General features: G+C 39.4%; 1 protein-coding gene across 2 annotated transcripts; it reads right to left on the bottom strand.

Moving 5' to 3' along the window:
- Window positions 1–141: 141 nt before the first annotated feature.
- HSPH1 (heat shock protein family H (Hsp110) member 1) lies at window positions 142–20,856 on the bottom strand. 2 transcript variants are annotated; one of them, XM_015852016.2, is made up of 18 exons: window positions 20,555–20,855; window positions 20,363–20,420; window positions 17,514–17,654; window positions 16,331–16,453; window positions 15,027–15,126; window positions 12,792–12,925; window positions 12,078–12,322; window positions 10,938–11,166; window positions 9,997–10,103; window positions 8,487–8,620; window positions 6,184–6,389; window positions 5,303–5,434; window positions 4,448–4,585; window positions 3,917–4,042; window positions 2,848–2,955; window positions 2,614–2,733; window positions 1,481–1,642; window positions 142–995 (listed from the first exon to the last, which is right to left on the bottom strand). In XM_015852016.2, the coding sequence occupies exons 1-18, from the start codon at window positions 20,659–20,661 to the stop codon at window positions 795–797; spliced, it is 2,571 nt and encodes an 856-aa protein (XP_015707502.1). In that variant the 5' UTR covers window positions 20,662–20,855; the 3' UTR covers window positions 142–794. The 2 variants fall into 2 exon arrangements, with proteins under 2 accessions (XP_015707502.1, XP_015707503.1); XM_015852017.2 differs by lacking the exon at window positions 5,303–5,434 and having other exon boundaries at window positions 20,555–20,856.
- Window positions 20,857–21,800: the final 944 nt, after the last annotated feature.

Below are 21,800 nucleotides of genomic sequence, written 5' to 3'. Positions count from 1 at the left end.
AAGCCATGTCATTTCTACACTGTTACCCTTTTTTTTTAATAACTTGTGCATGAACAAAGGCACAGCCTTCATTATCTGTCACCAATAGTAGAAAGGACAACGCATCACAAGTACCAAGAAACAGCTAAATCCCACAAGTCAGAAAATACCAGTAAAATGAACTTTATTTTAAAGCCCATTAAAAGGCTTCACAATAACACTAACAGAAATAGCATTTCCTTCATTTTAAGCACCCCACATGAAAAATGTATTGTTTAGCAAGAGACGAAACGTAAGCGTTTCTGCATGCTACTAACACATTCCATCTTATCTGATAAATGCTTTGGACTGCAATAATCAAAAACCTCAGAACAGAAAATCTTATTCTGCAAAGTCCTTACAAACGGGACAGACACTGGCTTTTACTGACATACCCAATCAGATGTCCAGATGAAAGAAAACTACCTTGGCATCTACGAAGGTTTCAAATACAACCTTTTGAAGGAACAGTATATTTCAGAGCAAGTGCTTCTCTTCATCTTCAGTGATGCAAATGGTTAAATACTGCACAGAAGCTTAGTATGAACTCACAATTCCACAGGAATCTGAAAGTTACCAAGGCAATTTTCCTTTTAGGATAGTCATGACCAACGCTATTACTATTCTTTCCTCCCATAACACAACATATTCCAGACAAGTTTTAAGAAAAAATATAAATAGTTCCCCAAACAATGCATTCCCAATCCCGTGATCATGTACAACAGCAAAAATATCTTCTGTCATGGGATGAAATAACTTGCTTCAAGTGCAGTGATTTAGTCCAAATCCATGTTAACAGTGTTTTGATCACCTGGATGACATTCACCATTTTGTTGAGGCATGTCTGCACTTTTGTCATCTTCTCCCATGTCTTCAGTTTTATAATCGCCCTGTTCACTTAATGGGTTTTCTTCCTTAGGAGAATCAACTTTTGGTTTCGGTTGTGTCACAATGGGCTCACAGACATTGTTCAACTCCTGAAAGGGAGAGAAGAAAAAGATGTGGGGAGAGCACGTATTAAGGACACATGAAGAGTCTCATGCCTAAAATGTTGTATCAACCTTGCTTCATTTCCCCCAGCCCAAAGTGATGAGTACACACTGTACTCTGAAATAAACTGATCTACATCTTGAAGTTCTACAAGCAAAGATTTTCTGTTTTTTAGTTTAATACATGTCTGTAGGGATTTCCCTGAAGACCACCTTGTACTTTCCAATAAAAACTCCAACTGCCTTTCAGTAGAACACCAACAGCTCCACAGAATTGCAAACAGGGTAGCACAGCTCTGCTTTCTGCCAAACCACATTTAGTTTATATTTTACCCTTCAAGAACACTGGTAAAGTAAGATGAAATATGAAAAGAAGGAATTTAGAGGAGAAGCAAAACGAGTCAGTCTGGCTCTCAATTTTCACTTTTTGCTTAAAGTAATAGCCTTCAAAATTAATTTCTTTTGGTACTTACTTGAAGCTTTGCCTTAATTTCAAAGGAACGCACAGCTGGATCCTGATCTAAGCTCTTCTTAGCCTGTGCACTCACGGCATTGTTCATCCATTCTATCACTTCACTCACACACTTCTCTACTTTCATCATTTCCATTTCATCAATGTGGATGTATTTTTCATCCTGCACAAATAAATGTTTCACATCAGTTAATAAAGTCAAGTCATGAAGTCAGTGACAGCATAAAGTTACTGACAAGAATTTCCCAATTATTTACAATTTATCATCAACTTTACCAAGTTTCAAAATACATGGCCAGGCAAATTAGTGTTCTTAACAGTGTTCTTAACAAGGCTGCTTGAAGTACCTCTCAACTTCAGGAGTGCTCCTTTTGATGCCACAGAAGCAGTTACACAATTAATTGTTAACAGAAGGACCTGCACTACAACATGACCTGTGACTTAAGCTGAAAATTTAAACATGGATTCAGTTTACTTGAAATAGCTAATTTCATTGAATGCAGTATGCTTTTTAAGACTGTAATAGTACTGCATAATTTCAAGTCATAATTATAGTCTTATAACGCATAGCTTCAAATACATAAGAATTTCTCTTGTGAGCCTCAATCTAAGTAATTTTGAGTGTTTTGAGCTGCCCTATTAAAATTCTAAAGATGATACTCAAGGACTAAGTCTACCAAAGGCAGACATGCTTATCTAGAAAGTCATCTTTAAACAAAGGTGCCATAGAAGAAACATGTATATGAAAGCATTGGATGCTTTAGTGTATCCTGAGTCACTTTTACATCAGTGCACAATATCCAGTTCTTCTGGGAACAAGAATGGAAGAACACACCTTTGAAGAGATTAGATCGCCTTTCCAAAGGTCAAGAATCAGACCACAGCCTGACCTTCCCCTCCCTCTGACAAAGTACTTTTTTTTTTTTTGGCTTGAAAACATCTAGAAGCATCAAGCAACTGAAGATACAACACACTGTGTGAGGTTTTATTGTGTACTGGGACTCACTTGTGGTGTTATATATAAAACCTATATAACAGTAGAGCGTTGCTCAAATACGGAACCTCCACCAGCTGGTGGGACTCAATGAAACCGTATGTGGTATTAAACAAAAAAGGTTCTTTCAGGCCACTCACTTTATTCCTGAATTCCCCAGCTATCGCAGCATAATACTGCAGCCTGTGTCCCAGTTCTTCTAATAGCTTTGGTCGCTCCTCTGCTTCGTGATAGCGCATTTCAATTGGAGTACCTAATTTCTGAAAAAAGCAATTTGTGTGTGTTATGCATTTCATTAACATTCATCAACATTGTCTCTTGTGGTATTTTGGAAAGTTTGCATTTTGGGTTGTTTTGCATCCTAATGGACCTACCTTTAAATCCTCTAGTTTGTCTACGTACACCTGCTTAGCTTCATCCTCGCCCTCTTCATACAGCCAGCCTTCTGTCTCTGTTAGGAGTGCAGAGAAGCCTTGCAGATCCTACGTGTTGAATTATATTCACATGTCAAACATCAAAACATGCAACAACTGATTACGCTTCTCTTGTAGAAGTGTAAATACAGATAAATACGATAAATAAATAATACAGGTAAATACAAGAGTTTACGCAAGAGGCCAAGAAGTTAGTTTCTGTTGTAGCCTTCAACTAATTAAGTCAACTAAATCCCAGAGTCTAACTGGGAAACATACATCTACAACACTGGCAGCTTCAACGGCTACTTGCCTGGATCTAGACCAATGCTTGGGCTACGGTTTAAACTCATTCACAGCTTCCCTTTCTAGTCACCATCATTCTTTAAAGCAAAGCAAGACTTTGTTGCATAAGGAGTCAATGGAGTCAAGTCCTCAGGGACATGCAATACTTGCTAACCATGAGAACTTCAGTTCTGCATCACTATCAGTCATAAGCTAAAGACAGGCTGAAGGAACTGGGCTTGATCAGCCTGGAGAAGAGAAGGATGTGGGAGAAACTTCATTGCAGCCTTCCAGCAATTAAAAGGAAGTTTTCAATACAAAGGAAATCAGCTTTCTGCACAGGTAGATATGACAGAACAAGGGGAAACTGTTTTAAATTAAGGAGAGGGAAATCTATATTAGGCATCAGGAAGTTTCTGGTTTGTTTTTTAACTAACTAAGAAGGTGCTGGAACCACAAGCCCAGAGAGATTGTGGATGGTTCAGTCCCTGGAGGTGTTTAAGGCCAGGTTAGTTCAGGTTGCCCAAAACATCTATTACCTGATTTTGTGGCTGGGCACCTTTCTTATTGATAATCCTTGAGGACCCTTCCTACCCAAGCCAATCAAAGATTTTTATGATCATACAAATGAATTTAGATCTATACCCATTTTCCATGACAAGTGTATGACGAGTAAAGTTAGACTAAGGAATACAGAATAGTTATTATCAGTGTTTTCAGGGAATTTCCTCAAACTATAACATACCTTTTCACAAACAAATTTCTCATATGGTCCACACAGTTTGTCTCTGAAGTCATACACATATTCTTCCACTGCATTCTTGGCATCATTTCTTTCTTTTTCCAGTTTGTCTTGCATAATCATCTTACCCTGTGAGATCACGTAAAACACTTTCATTAAATACTTATGTTCAAACGGTGTTCTGTAAAGCACAGCTGCTATAAAACACAGAAGCAATATGAGCTAAAGCTTCTGGCATTCTTAAAGCTGCAGGGGACTCACCTGAGGAAACAGCGCATCATTTTCTAGATGCAATGGCTTGAACAGACCTGTGACGTTATTCTACAGACCAATGCTCTAGTACTATTGTTATAAACAGCACTTCAGCACAGCACTTACTAGCATTTGTCAGTTATGCGTTAAAGTTGGAGTACTATAAGCTCACTCAACTATTTGAGTCTACACTCTATATAAAAGATCAGAGGTTGCTCTGAAAAGCAGAGCAATTGTTAATAACCGCAATTAAAAAAAGCAGTCCAAACCACATTAACTCACCTCTGTTTCAATATACATATTGAGGAGATCTTTTCCTAACTGCCAAACCAAGTTAGCTTCAATAGGCAGTTCCACATTCTTCACTTTTATCTTGGGTTTTTTAGCTTCTGGAGGCTGATCGCCTTTCTTTTCACTGGTCTAAGTTGGAGAGAAGAGAAATAAGATAACATTCCTGACTGATGAATTAACACCATGATAGAAACATCCATAGGGAAGAATGGAGGTTGTGTTCTTGGAGAATTTTCAAAGTGTATTGCAAGGCATTTGTCCTTTCAAGGAATAATATTTCATAGACAGTACTGAACGACACAGGAAGGACATTTACCAGATTTATCATTTATTTGCAGGTTTTCCAGAAGTGCCCATCTATAGCTTAGCACTTCATTGGTGAGGCTGACAGCAAAAGATTTTAATCTAAAACATTTCTCATATTACACAGATCAAAGAGCAATCCACTAGCAACACCACACAGGTGCATATTCTACACATTGATTATCTCCCCTTAAGTTTATAACTTCCCAACTCAAGGTTCTCTCAGCAGACTTAACTTTGGCCTCTAAAAGTTGTTAAATAGGTTGGAAATATCTGCTTTCCAAACAAATTAGCTGTACAACTCTATGTAAAGACAGGCAAAGGTAGAGAGACCCACATCTAGCAGGAACTCTGCAAAATTTTGTCATGAAAAATCACAAGATATACAGATCATTTTTGACAATTAAAAGATAAAAATGTATGAAAGTAGGAAAAAAAAAGTGGTTTTGAGTACCAAGTTCTTCACTTTTCTCCTGGAATGTTATCATTTTAAATGCCACCACCAGAGTATAACATTTTCAACAGAGTTAAAGGGTCACTCACTTTCTTGACATCTGGGATTTTGTTTTCTTCAGAGGGAGGTTCTGATGAAGGGGGAGACTGTGACGTTTGCTGACCATCAGTTTGTACCTGGGACTGTGTTCCAGCCTCACTGTTCTCTTGCTGGTTATTTTTCTGAAATGAAAGCCCAGGCACAAAGGATGTAGAAGGCATGTGCACTGGAATTTATCCAAAGTTATAGGGCACCACTTCTGACATACATACTGTACCAAGTGCCCTACAAATATTCTGTGCACACGCACATACACACGCTTTAACTAACAGAGACCAGGACCAGGTGTAAAAACGCTACCAGTGCCAGGCTGGCAGCACAATAGTCGCGTGTGTGCATTCTACCACCTTATTTTACAAAAAGTGGCTTTTAATTTATCGAGTCATAGCTTTATAAGGTTTTTCCTTAAAAAAAATTAACACAAAGTCCATGGTAACAGTGTTGCATTACTCCCCATTGCTCCCCTTCCCTTCCATGCTGTAGAAAAGGATTCAGTTTTCCCTTTCATAAGGTTTCAAAACTTCTCAAATACAAAGCATTAGTCACAATTCTTATTGAGACTAAGAACATCAATATAAACCAAGTTCTCCTACCTGGAACACTGATAACTATGGCAAGCGTAAGCAATCCCACCCTCAGGAGCCCACTTACTCCCATGTCGCACGTTGCCTGATAACTGACTTTGAAATCCACAGTTTTTCAGGATGGCACTAAGTTTCTCCTTTTCTTATGGAGACATCTTACTAATAACTGTGCACATCTCAGAATTAACCTCATTTTACCTCCTTAGAAGGTACTTCTCTTCCCAAATATGTACCAGCAGAACAGTTTCATCAGTAAGGATATCCACACACAATAAAGGCCAACTCACATCGCTTGAATTTTCAGCGGGCATCTGGTCCTGAGTTTCCAATTCAGTCTCAACACCGACATCCTCGTTATCTTCACTTTTAACTGGTTCTACCATGGATGCAGTGGATACGCTGAAAATGCCATGAGTATTGACACGGACTTTCACTTTAACTTTAGACTTCTCTCCATCTTTCTGAGCTGCCACATTCTGGATAACATACCTACCTGAAGTGAAAAGAAACTGTACTCACTGAGTGTAATAGACTAAGTAACATTACAGGACAGTAATGCTTTCACAAAACATTTCACAATGCTTTCTTCTTTGATACCAGATGCTTTTTAAGTATTTGACCCCATCAATAGTATCTGTGCTAATTGCATGGCTCCCAAATTAAATACTGTGAAAATCAATAGACACATTATTTCTCTATCAACCTCACCTTCTAAACAGATAGAAAACATTTTTTCATCAGTGGGCAGATTCTCCTGTCATTAGTAATACAGAATCAATATAAAAGTAAAAGCTCGCTCTCTCTTTGCTTGTGGTATCTTTGATACTATGATGGAATGAACAAAAACTAGATAGTAAGATTTTGCCTAACAGAAATACTGTGGTAGATGCCTTTTTAGTTTTCCAACACAGGAACAGGATTTCTAAAAGCATAATAAAATAATAATGCATTTTTCCCTTTCAGCTTCTAACATCCATATAAAGGCAGCCATTACCTTTTACTCTAGGGAGAGCTTATGAAGAGTGAGACTTCTGATACTCATTTAAGAGCATGTTTGTTTTTCTGCCCACTGTTCTATGTACATCACCAAAACAGTGACCTGGAAACTTACTCTGCTTCACTGACATTCTCACAGGCTGGATATGCACATGCTCACATGCATCACTTCACCAGTAGATCTGATCTTCCTGTATATCAGCTTTTATAAGCTTACTTGCAGGCCAAAGAATATAATCCCCTACTGGGTAAATCCAATAATACTGAAGTTGTGACCTGTCCTCCTTTAGCAGTCTCATCAGAGCTCCTGATTCACTCACACGAGCTACTAACAACTGTGTTCTGAGCAAAGACTTGGCTGGTGAGTAAGCTGAAGCCAATCAGATTTTTGAAAATCCATGCTTAGTTTGCTGTGCAGAAGTTGCCATCTCATTTGTTAAAGCCATAGAAATTTCACCGGCACAAACTGCATTACTGGCCTTTAAAGGCAGAGTTAACATGAAAGGAAGACGCTGTTTCTCTGACTACAAAATATTGTGCTGGTTTCTAAGAAATGGAATTTGAACTTTGTGACTCGCTGTGAACCAACCACAGAACTCACTTCAACACAGGGAAAATTAACTGATTTTTCCTGTTGAAATAACTTTTACAGGTGACTTTGTAGTATATGATATAGTAGCTGAAGAACCGGAAAGTAAGATTGCAATGTTTTACACCTATGTATTCTCCCAGCCATTTCAAGAACACTTATAAACTTCATTTTTAACACTGTAATTCCAGTGTAGCTATCATCTAAACATACTGTTAACGAACAGAACAGCTGTACTATGAAATACCTAACCAGTCTATAACTCAAAGACAAAAAACCAAAAACAAATCATCTTTTAGTAAGAGATTTTTAGTAAGAGATCTTGTCATTGCTTCTACCACCCTACAAATATTGAGATCCAAGTGCAGTAAATGTTAAGCTTTTAAACAAAACCAAGCAGTTACTTGACTTTTGTCAGAACTCCCAGCTTGATTTTATCATGCAAACATCCTTTATCTGCATTATAAACATAAGACCGCCAATGTTTTAATTTGTCAAAAAAAAGACTTGCCCTTGCTGCCAACACAATTAAAATCAACACTTTAGCCTTGAAGCTGCTACTATTTAATGCTGAGGAAGGTCTAATTAAGGTAGCCTTACATGACATCCAAAAAGAACAGGAAAATGCATCACTCAGTAACTCAAGATTCACTATGATTTCAGTGTTAATTCATATTTAAGTTTTCTACATATAGGAGATATTTTTCAAGTACTCATAAGGATGCTTTAGTAGAAAAGAAAACATGTTAAGAAGTTATCTCACAAAAATAGTCTCATTCTAGTCCTGGGTGTATTGCTACAGTTCATTTCATCAGACTAAAACAACTTCTGAAGCAAATCAAATTTGGAATTGGTCCATCTATGGAATTAGGTATTTGTTAATAATTGAGTCCTCCAGAGACTGAAAAGTGCAGCAGTATAAATGCTATTGCTACACAGTTCATTTCAGACCAGCACTGATTTTAAACAATGTTAGACAGCAACATTTCCAGTACAAATACTTACCAATTTTTGACTCTGGATATGGGACTCCATTAGGATCAGAATAAAAAGCTTCTAACTCAAATGGACCTTTCCTATAGAAGGTAAGAACTTTGGAGAAAGGTGCTGCATGATTTCTGCTGAATACCTCATGAACCCTACAATTAGAAGAAAACATCATGTAGCAGAATATAGAATCATACAATTGCTCAGGTCAGAAAAGACCTTAAAGATCATCAAGTAAAATACAAAGGTGAAAGACTGATTTAGCATCAGAAAACTTCAAAGAAACATCACTGTGCTTTGGCATATTTGCCCTCTGGAAAAATTCAAAGAGGCTTCACAGCCATACTGCAAAGAAAAGAATTACTGTTGTGTACTGTAACCAGAAAAAAAAACCTATTCAGCCCATTCTGAGTCTCAGAGAAAAAGTTCAGGTATAGGTGGCAATTTGGTGACAATCAATAGACTTCCAGCATTTGTTTTTCTTCCAAACTTTAGGGTAACTGTTGAGCCTGGAATAGCATAACTGAAATTATGATTTGCAGCCTTCCTTACTTAGCCTCAAAAAGCAAATGACAGCCCCATTACTACCTTACTCATTTAACTTCTGTGGCTCATTTGAAAACCCTGACACCTGATTATTATTCATTCCTTGATATGACAAAGACAGCCAGCTTTAATTATGTTCTTTGTCTAAGTTCTGTCTATTGTCATATGCCTGTCTGATTCTAATTGATTCTAAATCCCAACTCCTAACTATAGAAAGATCCCATCTACAAATTCAGTGTGAGAAAACAAGAACTTCACCTAGAACATGAATCCAGATTGCTCCTGGAAGGCTGAGAGGGAACAAAGAGTAGGTCCTGCATTTCCATGAGATTAAAGACAAAAGAAAAACTTGAACTTAAAAGTGCTTGTAGGGGAAAAAAAGAAATTAAAATGAAAAGTCCCTCTAGCACTCCAGATTCCCCAGAAGTTAATTTCAGATCTTTCAACATCCTGAACAGGAAGAACTACTTCCTTCATGCACACTGCCATTAATAACATTGGTCAGAGTCTTGAGATGCTGCAAATGCAAGGAATTGCTCTTAAGAGGCCATAGCAGTTAAATCCTTGCTTCTGGTTTTCAGCTAGATAAACAGTATCCATGCACGTTCACAATGTTTACATAGTGTACAATGGAAACAAGGAATCTGGATAGGTGTTAGAAGAAACTTGCAATAGAAAAACCAAAGAAAAGATTTTCTTGTTCACTTTACATTTCAAAACCTAACAGATAAGAGTAATGCAAGGCAACATTAGTTGGCAGCTCAAAGTTACCTTTCAAAAAAAAAAGTTTTTAATATATAAGGGTAATCATTACTAAAATTTAACCTGTGCCTTTACAACAAATCACCCACTACCTCTCTGGTACACGATCTACAGACGTTCTGCATCAGAATGCAGAGATCCTGCTTTACATGCAACCCAGAATATTGCCCTTGAACTGAAAGGTTGACAACTTCAGAGAACAGCAGTTTGAGCCACCTACCCTTCAGTGTCCTCTGCTTCTGTGTTCCACAACAGAGAGATTGGGAATGGTGTAGCATCTGTCACAGAGAATTCTCTCACTTTAAAAGCTGGAGAAAGAATTGCACACTAGAAGAAAAAACACACACTTACTTTACAGTTGCCTAACTACTCTGGTACTTGCCTCCAGGAAATTTAAACATCTGTAAACAAGAAAATGAGAACTGCAGTGACTATACTAGGTGAACTGCTTGATTTCAGTGGAGTGCAGTAAGAAAAAGAAAACTATACAAATGTTCATATTGTTTGGGTTAGCACCACTTTCAGCATTACTCTTACTGCAGCTTGTGAAAAAGGCAGCTGACTAAAGGAACAGTGGAAATGTAAAAGAACAGAAGTTCTGCATTAGTTAGCCCTGAAAGAAGCCTTTGCTTTACAAATCCTGCTTCTTTCCCTGCAGACAACTGACTGCCAGTAATGGAAAGCAATTGGTGAAATAGGATAAAGAAAAGTGCAATAAAAGAATGCGTAAAGCAGGAAAAAAATGACAGAATGAATGGTTTGCCTATAAGATACAGGTCATTATAATCTGTAAAAATAACTTACTGACGGCAAGGGGGAGGGTAATAGAATAAAACCAGTCTCATACTGATATCAGAAGCATACTTGATACCAAAAAATGCAAATCTGTAGCATTTTTGGCTCTTCATAGATATTCTTGCACACTTCATTGATAAAAAACACCCTCAGCTTGTCAGTGACTATTACATTCCCCTCATTAAATAGTTTGTTCTTCTGAAGAGATGAGCTGGCTGTTTACAGAACACACCCAACAACTGCACCACAGAAGAGTCTTATTAGAAGACTCTGAGAACACATGTTCTTTCGAACACCTTTAAGGGACCACTTCAGCCATTTCTCAGGAAATGTAATTTTTCACTTTAAGAGCTCCCAGTACTGTACCTGCAGAGCACAGCCTCTAGCTATGGCTTCATCTGCATTCAGCGTTGTACTGACATCTTTGCCAAAGAATTTAGCAATCCTCTCTTTGACAGCAGGAATGCGGGTTGCTCCTCCAACAATCTCTACAGCAGTCACATCTTCCACTTTCAGTTGTGTTTGTTCCATTAACGAAAGCAAAGGCATCTCTATCCTTTGCAGGAGGTCAGCACACAGTTCTTCAAACTGAGACCTAAGAAAAGAAGTGTGTTAAACCAAACCACGCCCATTGCACCACTAAGATCTCCTGGCTCGTTTTTTCTTAACTAATTCTGATCAGGTTTCTTAACTACACTTTAAGGCAAAAAGCCTTAAAGTCAAGTCCCTGTGAGTAGATTAAATTGACAGCCAGAGACAAAGCAGTACATGAACAGCTGCATACAGATTTTCCTATGCTGCTATCAAGGTAGCACAGTAAGATAAAATTACTGTTTGGGCAGGTGTAGCGTGTATGACTCTCAGCACAGGTTACAGATTGGAGTAGAAAAAACACTCATATTCCCTTTAAAAAAAAAAAGGGACTTTATCTGTTTCCTAAATAATGGGGAAAAAAAACCCAACCAACCATACAACCCTCTCCTTTGACAGTAGTTAAAGGACTGACTAGGAATTAGTTGTTCCCATGAGCCCATGTAACAGACTTCATTGACGTTCCAGGCATAAACAAGACACCCCCATGGTACCACTTCTGTCCTTCATTTCTTTCCTAATACCCACAGTTCAGTAAGAACAGGAGGGGAAAAGAAAAAGAAAACTTGAACTGTCGCTATCTTAAGAACAACAGGAGATCTAGGTTATTTAAAATACGCTGTGGACCTAAATATATGCAAGCCAACCTCCCTGCCCTGGTTTGCAGACTGCAGATTTTAAAACTGTGCCATCTACAGAAAGAATCCAAGGTTCCTATACACACATTCTTACACTGAAACACTGCTCTGGTAGCTGAACATTATACCTCAGCCTTCATTATTTCAACTTAAAAGAACCACAACTACTTAACACTTGCACTTAATTTTAGCACAGTTTCTATTGAAATGGAAATAAACACTTGGTTATGCAGCTGCTTGGGGGCCATATATCTTAAATATCTCCCATAGTGCTCACCTGTTCATTTTCCCAGATACATCAGTGTCATTCATGAAACACTCAATGTTTAGGGGAATGTCTGTGCTATTTGAACTCATTAGTTTCTTCAGCTTCTCACACTCCTGATACAGACGAAGAAGAGCTCGAACCTTTGATTTTGGATCCAGTTTGTACTTTGCTTTTATTTCTGCACAAAAGTAGTCTACTAGCTTTCCATCAAAGTTCCTTCCACCTAGGAAAGGGTCAAATGCTGTGCCCAGTACCTGGTTTGAAAGAACATAATTATTCAATCTAACACAAAACAGAAACAAAATAGAAGTCATCCAATACTGGCAAGGCTTTGTTTCAAAAAAAGGTGAGGGACAAGCCAGCCTACATTTCTATGCACAGGCTTAAGTATTCAAATCAGCCACATCTGTAAGGATTACTTCCACTGTAAAAGTAGAAAGCAATTTGAAGTAATTAGGTGACAATCGTAAGTATTCGCAGTTTTAATCCATCCACTTAGCTTGGATGATGGTAGTTGTACTGTATACCTTGTATGGGTGTATTGCAAAGCAACCTCCAGCCTTTATCAAAAAACATACTAATGATAGATACTGAGACATCTGTACCTTCTATATCTCTTTGCCACTTTCTATGTATTAGATTATTTCAGAATTTTAAAAATAAGACAGGTTTCTACAGTAGTTTAGTGTCTCAAAGCCTTTTAATTTCAATCAATCTTACTACCTTCAGTTTACTCTTGTTGAATGCGCAGGCAGATACTTGAAATGCAGAATGTCCCATATCAACAAATACGACTATTCGTGGCTTCTCTTCAGGAGCTGGAAGGTCTTGTTTATAAATTCCATAATTCAGAGCCACTGCATAAGCAAATATCAGATATCAGTATAATCACTGAGTTTCCACCTGTATGCCATCATATCCTGTAACCATTAAGCTATAGGATCAAGAGAAACCAGACAAAACCACCTATACAAGGTTTTATCCATGTGGAAGGTTTATTCCATTATACATTGTAGGATCTAAGAAGAAAAAACCTTCCTCAGTCATGTATATGCTCTACCCCTAAACATCTAAGCACGTAAAACCAAGAATCGATGACCCTCTTAAGTACTGATTTCAATCCATCTCCTTCCTAACAGTTCACCTTATAGCATCTCATAGTAATCAAGAATACAGCATTTGATTTACAAAGGAATATCTCCCAGGCATGAAGATTATGTCCAAAAATGCTATGAATAGCCAAAAGAGGCTTTAAAATAGAAGAATTTTGGTCTATGCATAGTACCAGGCAGGGACAGATTGCAAAGAGTAGAACAGAAGCTAATGTGGCATGCAAGCGTATGGTGATCATGTCAGAGGACAGAACATTAAGGGTTTTGCTGAAGAGTTCTGGATCTATAGCAGTGTTGCAGCTAGGCAGAAGGTTGATGCACTTACCAAGAAAAACTGAATAGAGTTTCATCTACACAGTCATGTAGGAAAGGCTCCAATTTTGACACGAGATGGAATACATAAGAACATGCATTTGCACATGAAGAAATTCTGAGCTGGAGGTCAGGCTACCAGCCAGATTATCAGGCAAGGGAATTAAAGCATTAGCAAAGGTGCTAAAGAAGGCAGGAAAACATGTTCTCAAGAGCAATGTGTCACAGTCACACTGACAGCCTTGTATTAGGAAGGAGGGACTGGCTTGCCTGGTCACAACAAAACTATCTAGATCAAGGACAGCCAGGATTCCCACTGAGCAGACACTTGGGATTTATGGATTCCAGTATCTAGTGAAGTTCCCCTACAGCTGCTACACTCATTGTTATCACTGTAGATTCGTGAGGGGTCTTAAAAAAAAACACAACAAAACACTGGTACCAGCACTCATTAATCACTCCCATAGCTCAGTTATTAAGAGATGCTTAATTCAAAAGAAACTCTTATTTCATTGAATATATTGAAGTACTATAACCTTAAGACCTAAATTCAATTACAATATGACTAAACAAGCTAACACAATGTATTTTTGAGCATGTTAAACAAGTTACCTTCATTGCCAAGCCACATTTAATGAGTAGGACTTAATAAATGACAGCAAACTTTATCCTTCATTAGAAAAAAATTCTGCTAACAGTTCATTCCATTGGCAAAGATCTGAAGATCTCTACTTTACCATACAGAATATTCATCTGAAAATTATTCTGGAAAATTCTTTAAGATACTACTCTACCAATATATGTTAAAGTTTATTAAATCCTTAAAAAGCACTTCATTTAAAGACATGAATCCAGGTGGAGTTCACAGAAAATACCTGCATGGAATGTCCACCCATCAAGCAAACTCTTCTCACTTTATCTGACTAATGTGGGGAGAAGAAAATTAATTGTTCCCTGGTAAAATTCTTCCCAGCTTTTCTCCCAGGAAACAAATGCTAATCATTAACTCATTTAAAAGCATGGAACAATGCTCTCTCCCCAGATGCCAGCAAGATATGCATGAAGACTTGGGTCATGAACACTTGCTTCAAGAAAAGACTAAAAGTTCTTGGTTGTACTAACACATTTTTAGCCTTGAAAACATTAGCAAAGGAGTTCAAGTGTTCAATTTTTCATTTTAAAACCACAGTTTCACTGACAAGAACTCTGAAATTAAGTGTTAACAATTAATCCGCAATTTCCTTTAAGAGTGCCAAGAACTGTGTTTTCTTCCAGGACACCTGGATACTACATGGACAAGTAGGCATTGCTGTGTGTGCCTGGACTAAGTACTCAGCGGGAGAACTACCACTAAGGCTTCATCTCTTGTATGCTTTCACATAGAGGACATGAAGATAAAAGACTAAAATAAAGAAGTGCTTAGAACACTTGAAAAAAGTCCTATTTTTAAAGCCAGCCCAGTTTCCCAGAGTAACTAGATGCATCTGCTACCAATACATGAAACTTGAAGAAACTGTTGTTTTACTGTACATACCAGCTGTCATGTCATTCATTAATCTAAGGCAGTTTAATCCAACAATCTGAGCTGCATCCAGAACAGACCTCCTTTCAGCATCAGTGAAAAATGATGGAACCTGAAGAAAGCAGGTGAAAATAGGAAGTTAGCCTCAGAACGTGAGACAACACAATTTGTGTGAGCATTTCCAAATAGGTGGTATCTATTCCTCATGTTCAAGGAAGTACTCTGCTGAACCAGGACTTAATATTCTACTTGATCAGACTGACATTGAATTAAACAAGCATCAGTTATTTTATACAATCATACACCAGCAAGAAGCAAATATTATTTGTATACAAGTGTCAGGAACATTAATGACTGCTGCAAAATATGAGACTGGTTTTCATGGAGAAAGAGATATGGAATAACCTCAGGCATAACTGGTAGATATTTACTATCCAAGAAAGCAAAATAAAAATACAGTACTGTAATGCAGATGGAAGAGATGCAAAAGCAACAACAAAAAGTTATAATTAATAAAGAATCTGCTTTGGCCAAAATTATTTTGGAGAATAATTAGCACGAGGTTCTGAAGGAACCTCTTGTCCTTTGTGGTAGCAACACTAATGGAAGGACAGCTGGACTAGATGATCCTGCAGGTCCTTTTCAATCTTGTGATTCCATGATTATGCTGTTGAAAACCTCCTTCAGATCTCTGCCACCAGCTTTTTGGACAGAGACCTGTGATATCCCTGGAGACTGAAACTACATCATTAGAGGACATTAACTTTTCAGATTACCGAATGGATAAACTCCTCTAAGAATAACAAAATACAATACCTCCAGATACAACTCCAGGTAGACTTGTTCAAAGAGGAAGTGAATGCGGAGAGGCAGATACCATTTTGTATTCAGACTTTGCAGTGGAATGACTTTTCTTGTTCTGAGGTCATTTTCTTGTGCAGTCATAAATTGACAAATGAACTGAAGTTATTAATTTCAGCTGCCAGATGGCAAACTCTGATAAATAAAGGCATCTTTAGCAAGTAATTTGAGTGTGTAGCCATGGGATAAAATTATAGAATAGTACACATCTGGATTCCAAACGTGTTCTTTGTGTTCAGATATTTCCCAAGAAAATGAGTTCATGAAGGGGCTCAGGAAATGAAATATGGTAGCAGCCCTGGGATTTCTTTAAGTCAAGAGCTTTAAAGTTAGTTAGGATTAACCCCTTTCTAAGTGCTTATCTGATGTTTCTATTCACGTACAGTGAAAAAGAACAAAATGCCCTCAATAGCTAAAGTTAAAGGACAATGTTCCTGTGCACTACAATTACTTACAGAAATAACACAGTCTGTAACTGGCTTTTTCAGGTTACTCTCTGCAGTCTCCTTTAATTTCGTCAACAACATCGCTGAAATCTGTTCCACACTGAAGATGTGCTCCTCATCCATGTACATGACCTGGATAGAAAAAAAGCAGGAAAAGTAATTCCATATCAATGAGAAGAATTACTTAGAGTTAATAGGTGTTTTGGTATGCTGTTAACTAATACTCTCAACCCTGACATGCTTAATTTGTTCTATAATGAACTAGAATTTACAATTTAATTTGCCAGTTCAGTGTCCACAGAAGCAATAATTCCATGTTCAAAATTAAAGCACTGAGAACCATACGAACACTATGGATGAAAGTAACAGCTGAGAGTTTGTGACTTTGAAAGTGACTGAGTCTAAAACACAAATAAGGCACAGTCACATAGTATTATGTCAAAAACAGTTGAAATAGCCAACTTTATAATTGCTATCAACTACAGAAAAGTCCAGAACTACCTGCAATTTTCCCCTGACATTTTTATAAGCCTGCTCAAACATTAGCAGTCTCTCTAGAGGGAGGAGCTGAAACAACTACAGTACAGATTACGTAGTATTTTTGGTATAAGTCCATAAATGAATCAACATTAATAACACCTATTGCAGGAAATGCTGACATCAGCAAACTACTGGTAGTGTAAGCAGGACTGGACCTGGAATAGTTGTACAAGACAGGCAGTTACTGTTGCTAGCATCTTAGAGGACACCAGACAGTGCTCTAAAAACATATCACTCATTTACAACCAAGGTTCTAAATTAGAGGCCATGCTACTTACCAGGGAGTATGTAACCAAGTGACTAGACTGTTACAGAGCATTCCACACTGGACTGAGAAAAGCTCAATACTTAAAAGCAAAGCCACGCAATCTCCAAATCACCTTAGCATCCTCAGCTGTTATGTTTGAGCTGGATGCAATATTTGCCAGCAGAGAAGCTCAGATTTCAGCAATTATTGCAAACAAATCTTATTTTGATATTTAGCACGCACCACTTAAATGTGGAAGCTGGCTATTCACACAAGGGCTCCTCTTCAAAAGAATGGTTGAAGAAAACCTTCAGGCTACTTAAATGAAGCCTGAATTTCCTTGAGTAAGTGCTGAAACAAACTTCACGCAACTACAAAAATGAAAGTGTCATATTCCAAACATACCTTTACTCCAACTCCACCATTCTTCATAGGAACCAAATCATAACTCAACTTTTCCTTTTCCTTCTGAACAAACGGATCATTAAATGCACGGCCATGGAACCTCTTGAAGTTAGACACTGTGTTGTGGGCATGAGTAATTTGCTGTAAAGAAACACAAGACATTTACACATCTATCCTTCATCAACCTGCAGTGCTCAGTGTTGCCCTGTGTGCCCCAAGCATCAGTCACACTTTGTGACAAGTGAACAGTTGTCTTATCTGTTTCTAGTAATTACAGGAATTATATCTGGTACTTGTAACAGTTCATCACTACATAAAAAAAGGGGTAAAAGAGCTACATGACAGAAGATAATGCCTGTAACTGGCACTCAGTCACCAGTAGCCTCACCCCCAGTGGTTCACTTGAGACACCGCTACATTGAGCGCACACTTCAGTTATCTTCAGTTACTAGCATCAGGCTCCCCATTCATTTCAATACTTATTTTTCCCCTGAGCTACTCTTAAACAGGGTGAGCTCCCTCCTTGTGCTCACCTAGCAGTCACTCCAATTCTTGCACCAGACCATAGGGCACAAATAGCAGAGAGAAGCATGACATTACTCTGGTACCAAAGTTAGCTTAAAGTACATACTGAACTGCAGTTCAAGAACCCCACAGAACCAACTGAACTACAGAAACATTCTTTATTAGGTTTGCAATGCAGAAGAGAAAGCAGGTAGCTAGGCTACCCTAAAAGAGATAGAAGTACCTCAAAGTAAATGAAACCTACTCTATTGGAGAGAAGCTGTGGAAGCACATTGCTCAAGTAACTTTAGGCAGACACCAACAGATTAAACAATTCTAAGTCAAATAATAAACATACTGAGGAACAACATAGAAGCAAAAATAATTTCTACGTAGCAGGCAGAGAAGCACAAACACTCCGGTGGCTTTTACGGCCTAATTTAGAATAACACTCACAGCCTCTTCCAAGGAACAATCTTCAGATATTTTTAGAGTAATTGTATGCCATTAGATCTGCAGCACATTTCAATATCTTCCTGCTTAGTCACAATTAAGAAAGCAGAGAATTATGGTCTGTTAACTAATAGACTGCTCTCATCTCCAGGCTGCCAGGGTTACCTAAGAGGAAACAAACTCTCTGAAGACACACTCCAACAGCAGCTCTTAAAGGAGATTGTCTCTGACTATGCTCATAAGCTCCTGCATACAGTCCCACTGCTGACTGGTGAGCTTCTTTAGAAAAAAATTCTTAATTAGTAACTTGAAATGAAAGGAATTGTTCTATTTCTTGATTTGAGAAAGTAGCAGCTGCTAAGGGGCAGAAAATACAACTCCCAAGTCATTCAAATGAAGGAACTTCCACATCTAAGAAAGAAACAATGCGCCTGACAGGCAGTCAGCCAAAATGAACTGCCTCAGCAAGAGGAACAAATGCTCTGCATCTTTTATCATTTAATGTACCACATGCTTTTCTTTCCTGGCAAAATCTTTAGTTTCAACTGGTAGACAACCCAGCACAGAAGATGCAATATATTAACATAAGCTAAGGGTTGCCTCAAGTCACTCACTGGCATTCATCTCAAATATACTCCTTTAAATACAATTCTCTAAGTCAGTATCTTGTTCTGTTTCAGTGTACTTCAAGTTTTTGGTAGCATTTCATCAGAAAACAGCACCAAAACACTCTCAAGAGCTTCCACATAAGATTTAGATCCCTTCTGTTTTGATTAATGACTCATTATTGCACACAAGTGAATCTTATTAGTTTCTAAGTAAAAGCACATAGTAAGAAAACAAAAGCGATGCTACAATAAAGTTTCACTAAAAAAGGAACATAAATGTACGTAATGATCGCACCACTTCAAACATTAACCCTGAATTGAAGGAGCACACGTGTTTGTGAACGTGTAACCTATTCAGATTTCCTCAGCTTTCAAAACTAAGGGAGCTGTTACAGACAAGAAAGTCTCTTCCAATGCACTCTCCATGGAAACACTGCAGTCCTTTCACCGCCGAAATCCACACAGACCAGCAGAGCCGCAGGCTCCTCAGTCCCTTACCAGTCGCAGTTACACAACAGATACAGGGCTTGACAATACCTGAGGATTTATTTAACAGCTATATTTAGCCATTCGGAAACACTAAGAGGAAAGCTATATTCTAACACACAAAAATACTGCTCTAATGGAGAGAGCGCTCAGCGTTTCTTTTTGTACCTACCAGAACTGCTCAAGCAAGAAAACCAAGTTAATAATACTTTAAACGTTATACTTTTGAAAAACACACAGGCATTTACCTACCGGCAAAGGTAGTGAAGTAGCTACATTGCTTTAGGAAACCCCAACTAACGTTTCTACTTCCCACTTAATTTTAAACACCTCCACACAGCACTCAAACATTATCCTCCAGATAAAGGAGAAAGCCATAGAGAAGCACCAAGAACACAAACCCGATGCTCAGGTTGGAAGGAAATGAGTGTGTTCTACTGGAAAATATCACCATTAAAGAAACAGCGAGCAGGGAAGTTCCAGCAGAACCACCTGCGTTCCTCTGAAAGCAAGGCACTACAGCACATCATTTACTATATAATCCCCTGAGTCCAAAAGGACCTATAAAGATCATAGAATTACCCAGGTTGGAAAAGACCTTGAAGATCATCAAGTCCAACCGCGGCTTAACCAGTACCCTAACTCTAAAAACCCTCTGCTAAATCATATCCCTGAGCACCGAGATACAACTCCTTTATTACTTGATTTTAGCTCCAGCCCAGCAGCTCTCAATACACCCCAGTACCTGAGCAGCCAGGCCAACAGTTCCCCAACTACAGCCACCTGCATGGAACCCACCTGGTTCTTGGCCGACACGCCGATAGCTCTGTTTTTGGATCCGAACGAAACCACCGACCTGAAAGGCACAAGGGACGCGGCTCAGCTCGGCACTAACAGCACACAGACCGCGTTCCGAGCAGCAGCAAAGCCCCTCCGCTCCCCCCCACACACCGCTGCTGTCCCAGCCCCCAGCCCCATCCCCTCACTCACGGCGTGCAGCGGTCGCTGAACTCGTTGGCGACGGTCTCGATGCCGCCGGCCCGAGCCACCGCGATGTAGCAGCTCTGGAAACCCAGATCGAATCCCACCACAGCCATGGCCCTACCGCAGCCAATTGACCCCCACACCCAACCCGCTGCCGGCACTACTACCACCACCACAACCACGGCCGCCCGGTCGCAGCGCTGTGGGGCGGCAGGCAGTGGCGGATGGCGCGCAGGGGCGGGCAGCCGGAGCCGCCGCTTTAAATATGACAATGAGGCGAAGTTTCCAGAAACTGCGGCAACCACTCACCGGCTCCACGTGCGGCTTCCGCTTCCGCTTTCGGCTGAGTTCTCGAACAATTCCGACCAATCAGCGGCACCGGAATACCGTGACGTCATTTGTTGTCATGGAGATTTCCGACGCCGCCGACTCAGAGGCGTGGCCAGATGGGAGAGGCGGGGATGGGGAGCGCGGGCTGCGGGCTGTGGAGACTGTTGGGTCCTGACATACAGTGTAACCACTAGTTTAAGAGTCACTGTAGATGAAAGAAATAGATACCAAACATTCCTTTTTCTTCTTCATCCTTTGCTGCGAATTGTTTGCCCTTGAATAGAAATATGAAAATCTTGAGTGTTTGCCCAGATCTGCAGCTGGTCTCTAAAGGGAGAAAAATGTTGAGCTCAGTAGTGGATTTGGAAGTTGTTCTGCTGGCTCCATCTGTCCAATGGCTTAATGCAGTGCTGTGGGGTGCAACAATCACAGAATCAATGACCCGGGTTGGAAGGGACCTCAAGGATCATGTAGTTCCAACCCCCCTGCCTGGCAGGACCACCAAACATACACATTTACTAGATCAGGTTGCCCAGGGCCCCGTCCAACCTGGTCTTGAACACCTCCATGGACGGGGCATCCACAACCTCCCTGGGCAGCCTGTTCCAGGGCCTAACCACTCTCCTAGTGAAGAACTTCCCCTAACATCCAACCTAAATCTTCCCTCTTTTAACTTAAAACCATTTCCCCGTGTCCTGCTATTATCAGCCCTTTCCAAGAGTTTACTCCCCTCCTGGGAGTAAGTTCCCTTCAGGTACTGAAAGGCTGCAATGAGGTCACCCCGCAACCTTCTCTTCTCCAGGCTGAACAAACCCAACTCCCTCAGCCTGTCCTCATAGGGGAGGTGCTCCAGCCCCCTGACCATCTTCATGGCCCTCCTCTGGACCCTTTCCAAAATCTCCATATCTTTTTTGTACTGAGG

This window comes from Coturnix japonica, chromosome 1 (genome assembly GCF_001577835.2).
Source record: "Coturnix japonica isolate 7356 chromosome 1, Coturnix japonica 2.1, whole genome shotgun sequence".
NCBI classification, from domain to species: Eukaryota; Metazoa; Chordata; class Aves; order Galliformes; family Phasianidae; genus Coturnix; species Coturnix japonica.
The sequence above is the reverse complement of the archived record's forward strand: the minus strand, read 5'-3'. Positions and strand labels throughout refer to the sequence as shown.

Coding starts and splice junctions, on each gene's coding strand:
- HSPH1 (XM_015852016.2), bottom strand. CDS start 20,661: ATGGCTGTGGTGGGATTCGATCTGGGTTTCCAGAGCTGCTACATCGCG. Junction 17,655..20,362: donor GCGTGTCGGCCAAGAACCAG/GTGGGTTCCATG, acceptor GTTTCTTTACAG/CAAATTACTCATGCCCACAA. Junction 12,323..12,791: donor TCAACAAGAGTAAACTGAAG/GTAGTAAGATTG, acceptor CTTTCAAACCAG/GTACTGGGCACAGCATTTGA.